General features: G+C 40.5%; 2 protein-coding genes across 4 annotated transcripts in view; both read left to right on the top strand.

The window, feature by feature from the left end:
* psmb4 (proteasome 20S subunit beta 4) overlaps nt 1–3,194 on the top strand; it is a 9,868-nt gene extending 6,674 nt beyond the window's left edge. Inside the window, exons 7-8 of the mRNA XM_079368017.1 lie at nt 1,069–1,157; nt 3,053–3,194. Of these exons, the coding sequence (XP_079224143.1) occupies nt 1,069–1,157; nt 3,053–3,065 (102 nt within the window). The 3' untranslated portion in view covers nt 3,066–3,194. The remainder of the gene's footprint in view (nt 1–1,068; nt 1,158–3,052) is intronic.
* An 812-nt stretch (nt 3,195–4,006) lies between these two features.
* The window catches only part of rfx5 (regulatory factor X, 5), a 12,689-nt gene continuing 9,195 nt past the window's right edge, over nt 4,007–7,500 (top strand). Inside the window, exons 1-4 of one of the 3 annotated variants that reach the window (XM_079367993.1) lie at nt 4,007–4,109; nt 4,772–4,926; nt 6,393–6,426; nt 7,007–7,137. In XM_079367993.1, coding sequence (XP_079224119.1) covers nt 4,805–4,926; nt 6,393–6,426; nt 7,007–7,137 — 287 coding nt within the window. In that variant the 5' untranslated portion in view covers nt 4,007–4,109; nt 4,772–4,804. The other 2 variants (XM_079367995.1, XM_079367994.1) reach the window with 2 other exon arrangements.

Consider the following 7,500-nt stretch of genomic DNA (forward strand, 5'->3'; position numbering starts at 1 on the left):
TAATAAAGGGTTAATAAAGAGGGTCAGAGGTTAATAAAGGGTTAATAAAGGGTTAATAAAGAGGGTCAGAGGTTAATAAAGGGTTAATAAAGAGGGTCAGAGGTTAATAAAGGGTTAATAAAGGGTTAATAAAGAGGGTCAGAGGTTAATAAAGGGTTAATAAAGAGGGTCAGAGGTTAATAAAGGGTTAATAAAGGGTTAATAAAGAGGGTCAGAGGTTAATAAAGGGTTAATAAAGGGTTAATAAAGAGGGTCAGAGGTTAATAAAGGGTTAATAAAGGGTTAATAAAGGGTTAATAAAGAGGGTCAGAGGTTAATAAAGGGTTAATAAAGAGGGTCAGAGGTTAATAAAGGGTTAATAAAGAGGGTCAGAGGTTAATAAAGGGGGTCAGAGGTTAATAAAGGGTTAATAAAGAGGGTCAGCGGTTAATAAAGGGTTAATAAAGGGTTAATAAAGAGGGTCAGCGGTTAATAAAGGGTTAATAAAGAGGGTCAGAGGTTAATAAAGGGTTAATAAAGGGTTAATAAAGGGTTAATAAAGAGGGTCAGAGGTTAATAAAGGGTTAATAAAGGGTTAATAAAGAGGGTCAGCGGTTAATAAAGGGTTAATAAAGAGGGTCAGAGGTTAATAAAGTGTTAATAAAGGGTTAATAAAGAGGGTCAGAGGTTAATAAAGGGTTAATAAAGAGGGTCAGCGGTTAATAAAGGGTTAATAAAGAGGGTCAGAGGTTAATAAAGGGTTAATAAAGGGTTAATAAAGAGGGTCAGAGGTTAATAAAGGGTTAATAAAGAGGGTCAGAGGTTAATAAAGGGTTAATAAAGGGTTAATAAAGAGGGTCAGAGGTTAATAAAGGGTTAATTAAGAGGGTCAGAGGTTAATAAAGGGTTAATAAAGAGGGTCAGAGGTTAATAAAGGGTTAATTAAGAGGGTCAGAGGTTAATAAAGGGTTAATAAAGAGGGTCAGAGGTTAATAAAGGGTTAATAAAGAGGGTCAGAGGTTAATAAAGGGTTAATAAAGAGGGTCAGAGGTTAATATGTAACGTGGCTTTGTGTGTTTTGTTTCTCAGCATGAGATCGCCATTGTAACTGAAGAAGGAGTTGAGATCATTGGACCTCTGTCTTCTGAAACCAACTGGGACATCGCTCACATGGTCAGGTGGGGTCAAAGAGGAAACTCTTTTAGCTGATTTTTTTCTGCTTCTTTGGTCATTTGAAGAAAGAAGGTTGAACTTAGTCTAAAGACCCATTTCCACCGAGTGGTTCGGTTCGGTTCATCTCAGTTCAGCGCACATTTTGTGACGTTTCCATCGACTAAAGCCGGTAAAGATCCCCAAATATCCCATCTGCACGGTCCTACTTTTTTGGACCCTTCTGTTGGGGTGCCAAGAATATTGATCCAACCCTGTGCTTCAGTTACCATAGTGACAGACCCTGTGCTTTAGTTACCATAGTGACAGACCCTGTGCTTTAGTTACCATAGTGACAGACCCTGTGCTTCAGTTACCATAGTGACAGACCCTGTGCTTCAGTTACCATAGTGACAGACCCTGTGCTTTAGTTACCATAGTGACAGACCCTGTGCTTCAGTTACCATAGTGACAGACCCTGTGCTTTAGTTACCATAGTGACAGACCCTGTGCTTCAGTTACCATAGTGACAGACCCTGTGCTTTAGTTACCATAGTGACAGACCCTGTGCTTTAGTTACCATAGTGACAGACCCTGTGCTTTAGTTACCATAGTGACAGACCCTGTGCTTTAGTTACCATAGTGACAGACCCTGTGCTTTAGTTACCATAGTGACAGACCCTGTGCTTTAGTTACCATAGTGACAGACCCTGTGCTTTAGTTACCATAGTGACAGACCCTGTGCTTTAGTTACCATAGTAACAGACCCTGTGCTTCAGTTACCATAGTGACAGACCCTGTGCTTTAGTTACCATAGTGACAGACCCTGTGCTTCAGTTACCATAGTGACAGACCCTGTGCTTCAGTTACCATAGTGACAGACCCTGTGCTTTAGTTACCATAGTGACAGACCCTGTGCTTCAGTTACCATAGTGACAGACCCTGTGCTTCAGTTACCATAGTGACAGACCCTGTGCTTTAGTTACCATAGTGACAGACTCTTTAGTTACCATAGTGACAGACTCTTTAGTTACCATAGTGACAGACTCTTTAGTTACCATAGTAACAGACCCTGTGCTTCAGTTACCATAGTGACAGACTCTTTAGTTACCATAGTGACAGACCCTGTGCTTTAGTTACCATAGTGACAGACTCTTTAGTTACCATAGTGACAGACTCTTTAGTTACCATAGTGACAGACTCTTTAGTTACCATAGTGACAGACTCTTTAGTTACCATAGTGACAGACTCTTTAGTTACCATAGTGACAGACTCTTTAGTTACCATAGTGACAGACTCTTTAGTTACCATAGTGACAGACTCTTTAGTTACCATAGTGACAGACCCTGTGCTTTAGTTACCATAGTGACAGACTCTTTAGTTACCATAGTGACAGACCCTGTGCTTTAGTTACCATAGTGACAGACTCTTTAGTTACCATAGTGACAGACTCTTTAGTTACCATAGTGACAGACCCTGTGCTTTAGTTACCATAGTGACAGACTCTTTAGTTACCATAGTGACAGACCCTGTGCTTTAGTTACCATAGTGACAGACCCTGTGCTTTAGTTACCATAGTAAGACAGATTGTGTTTGCTAAACTTGCTTTCTGAAACGACCTCTGGAGAAGGTGATGGAAATCATGTCTGGATCTGAATGTCACTACCTGGCTCAGGAAGAGACAAAGAAACGCGTGTTTACAGGAAGTGAATTTATTTAACACTCAAGGTAAAACAATCATAATGATGATAGTCTGAGAGATCAGTTATGATTGAGAGGAAAACCAGCTGGTGGAGGCCTTAGAGGAACCTGACCACATCTAGGCAGAGAGGACACTGATCAAAGAGTTACAATATCCCTCTCTGCTTTCTTTGATTGGTGATCTTCCTCATTTAATTCAAGTTTCTCTTTTCTTTCTCTTCAGTGGGTTTGAATGAAGACCAGCGATGCCTCCGTATCTCTGACGAGTCCAAAACAACGTGGAGCTTATATTCCCCAGTTTATTTCTTCTGCTGTTAGTTGTAACTTTTTGTATAATGGAAAATAAAAATTGCTTGTTTCTGTGATGTCTGTGCTTGATTCATGTTAATGTGGTCACAACTTGTTTATGTTAATTTCTGACGATCAGAGAATTGAACAAGACCCTTTGATTTCTGATAAAACTCCCCAGCACGTTACATCTTAAGACTGGAGCTGCTTCCAGGTAGCAATTTTTCTTCATTTTGGGGCTTTTGATGCTTTCATCTAAAGATAGGACAGTGGATAGAGTCAGGTCCAGGCTGCCCGCTTAAAGGACTTAAGCTTCTATACACATTAACCACTAATGCAGACGTTTTTAAAAGATTTGAATAGGTTAATATTTAACACCCATAGTTTATTTTTCCCTGAAATATCTGTGATAAGTTACACTGGGTCATGATGTAAGCACAACAGACTAAAGTGTGACGTACTTTAAAGTTAACCTTATCAAATCAAACTTAATATATTTAAATTAACTGGGACAACATGACTTCCATGATTTCAGAAAATATAAAACATGAGTTTGTGTTTTGATGGAAATTATTCTTTGTTTCTTAGAATAAAACGACAGATATAGAGAGGTTGTGACCCGGCCCCAGATAACTGCCAGAAAATGGATGGATGGTTTCTAAACTACAAAAGCTGTCCTCCATTTTTTAAGATCAAAACACAAGTTAGGGGAATAAAAAAAAACGATCAATGCTGTTGCTATGCAGATTTAGGTCAAGAAAATCTTCTGATTTGTTACTGGGCAGACCAGAAAAACGTGTCCAATCATAGTAAACTCTGAACAAAAAATAATTCCTATGGACAAATGAAATGACTCCCGCCTCTGGTAGCTGGGTAGGTTACTGATAGCGGACCAATTGAAATCGACGCTGGCTTTGTAGTCAGGCAGACATAACAAAGTCGTCCAATCACAAAAACATCTGAAAGGGGATTTTTGCTGTATCTTGAGTCAGGTACTTTCTTTTTCTTTTATAAAATAAACACTGAAATATGAATACACGAGTCGATAAGACATTGATAAGAGAATAAATGTGCGAACATCGGGAGTTATTTTTAAGCTGCTTGCGCTTCGTGTCTTAAAGTCTCGGAGGAAGCTATGCTGGCTCTTAGCTACTATGCTAGGCTAGTTAGGTTAGCAGCAGGGTTTCAGTTAGCCACTTAGTGTCGTGGCTAATGTCAGTGTTAGCTAATGAAACAGGAAGAAGCCGGTAACTCACTTTTATATACCAACACTTAAATCACAATTCTACATTAAAATATATTATGATTACTGTCAGACATCTTTAAATATGCTCAGTGTCCGTCAGCTACTGAACAAGCTGTCTCTGTTAGCCTGTTAGCTCGGTGGTAACATGTTGAGCAGTGTGTGTGTGTGTGTGTGTGTGTGTGTGTGTGTGAGAGAGAGAGAGAGAGAGAGAGGGAGAGAGAAAAATATATAAACGGCAGAACATGACCACCGAAACACCGGCGCTGCTCCCGCTGTGACAGACATGAACCGGGGAGGTCGGCCTCTGTGTGTGTGTGTGTGTGTGTGTTAATAGAGTAATGTCTGTCTGACTAACTGTCTCTCTGTCTGTCCTTCTACATGTTTTGTTTTTAAACATGTCTTCCTCAGATGGTGGTTCTTGGATCGGGTTAGTTGGTCCAGATGTCGGAGGACCATCCCCAACATCTGGCCGACGCCTCCCTACAGGGAGAGGCGGGTCTGGAGGCCGGAGAGGGCGACACGGAGCCCAGCATGCTGCTGCAAAAGCTGAAGAGCAACATCTCGTAAGTGTCACATTAACTACATCATCCTTAAGTGTCTCCTTTAAAATAAACTGCTCAGATACATCTTCATAAAACACAGAAACCCCAGCTCCTCGGGACTTTCAAAATTGAGTCCATGGGTTCATGACCCGGCTCTGAGTCCAGGGGGCGTGTTCATGAACCTGCGCTGTATTGGCCTGTGTACTAACACAAACGGTGACCAGTAGGGTAACGGGGGAGGGGAACAGTCATCGTGAAGATAGATAGATAGATAGATAGATAGATAGATAGATAGATAGATACTTTATTGATCCCGAGGGAAATTCAAGGCATCCAGTAGCAGTATACAGACAGGCAGGACACAAGACATTAGTTACAATACACACCCGCTGTCCCCCCTCCCCTCTGTATACAGTAATCCCCCAAACAAGATTTAGCAGCCCCTATGTGACTAAGAGTAAATATAATTACAGGTTAAACCTGTGCAGTTAGCATTAGCATTAGACTTAAACGTATATAGTATAATGTACATAACCTGTGCAGTTAGCATTAGCATTAGACTTAAACATATATAGTATAATGTACATAACCTGTGCAGTTAGCATTAGCATTAGCATTAAACTTATATAGCATAATGTACATAACCTGTGCAGTTAGCATTAGCATTAGACTTAAACTTATATAGTATAATGTACATAACCTGTGCAGTTAGCATTAGCATTAAACTTATATAGCATAATGTACATAACCTGTGCAGTTAGCATTAGCATTAAACTTATATAGTATAATGTACATAACCTGTGCAGTTAGCATTAGCATTAAACTTATATAGCATAATGTACATAACCTGTGAGGAGAGAAAAACATGTGCTGGTTAAAAGAGACCTGTAAACAGTTAAAGAGCCTTAGAAACAAAGTGCTGACCTTCTAGAAACTAGTTCCATGTGCATGTACAGAGGTGTTTGAGGTAGTGCCAGAGGTGTGAGTACAGTCATTAAACAGTCAATGCAGGAATGCAGACTGGGCCATTAAAGTGCTCAGCAACATAAAGGAGCAGTGATTAGCATTAAGTGTCCAAAACAATAAGGTGAAACCAGGAGTGATCAGGGTGATTATCATTAAAGTACCCAACTATTGAGGAGCAGATTAGCATTAAGTGTTGAAGACAATAGAGTGAAACTTGACCTAGTTAGGGTGATCATGTCAACCATTACAGATGTAGCTAAACACAACAGTAGGATGAAACCAGACATGATTAGGGTGATTATCATTAAAGTGACCTGTGCTCAGTGAGGTGACTATCAATATGCATTAAAGTGTCCAACTGGAGGCTGACTCTGAGGTCAGCAGTGCAGGTGAGGACATTATGAAACCATAGAGTGTCACCTGATTGGGACTTTAGAAAGTGAAGGAGAGCACATGTTTCTGTATCAGCTGTTAAATAAGTGTCGTCCTGCTCTCATGACCACAACTTTCTCTGTCCACAGGAAGAGTGTCCAGACCAAAGTGGATCAGATCCTGGTAAGAACCAAAGGATAGCTTTGTTCAAACTACTTCCTGTTCTGAGACCTGAGCTGAGTATTTTAGAACAGTCGTCTTCTGTATGCAGGCGGTTTGGTTGTTTCTCTGAGCAGTTCTGGATTCAACATGTGCTGAATATATGTCTGTATATATATATAATAGAGCTTAATGATAATAATAATAATTATAAATAATAATGAACCCCTTTAGAGCTTACTGTACAGCCTCTCTATACTGCCCCCTTGTGGGTCAAGTAGAAGAAGCTCCAGATTGCATGTAATGATTGTTGGAGTCAGCACGCTCTGTTGAGAAATCTGATGATGCTATTCTCAGGATATATATATATATATATATATATATATATATATATATATATATATATAGATGATTATATAATTATGCTGCTGACAAATCCTTGTCACCTTTGTGGAAGCATCGCTGTAATAGTCTTATGTTGCTGTATGTCTTTTAAAAGGACATAATAATAATAACATTGAATGTTGAGATGAGTGATCTGTGCAGATGACAGGAAGTCCCTCCCTTAGGTAACATGTGATTCTTTCTGTTCCTCTTCAAATAGCAAGAAGTTCAACGTTTCTCCGACAACGACAAGCTGTACCTGTACCTCCAGCTGCCCTCAGGACCCGGCTCCGGAGACAAGAGGTCACACCTGTTCACCTGTCAGACACCCAATCCAACAGGAATACAGATGTGTGTGTTTTTAATGGCTTACTGCAGTAATTCCCAAAGGGGCCGAGACCCCCTGGGGGGGTCCAGAGTTATGAAAGGGGGCGGGGTTATGACACAGCTAGCTTAGCATAATGAGAGGACATGCAGGTAAAGGCTAATGGTGAATTTGTTGTCACACTGAAGGCATGCAAAGATAATTATAAATGTTTATTCTTAAAGAGCGAGACACTTTCTCAGGTACATCCCCACGCCACCTCTACCGTCTCTACAGACTGTCTGCACGCCACCTCTACCGTCTCTACAGACTGTCTGCACGCCACCTCTACCGTCTCTACAGACTGTCTGCACGCCACCTCTACCGTCTCTACAGACTGTCTGCACGCC

Source organism: Symphodus melops, assembly GCF_947650265.1.
Source record: "Symphodus melops genome assembly, chromosome: 18".
NCBI lineage: Eukaryota > Metazoa > Chordata > Actinopteri > Labriformes > Labridae > Symphodus > Symphodus melops.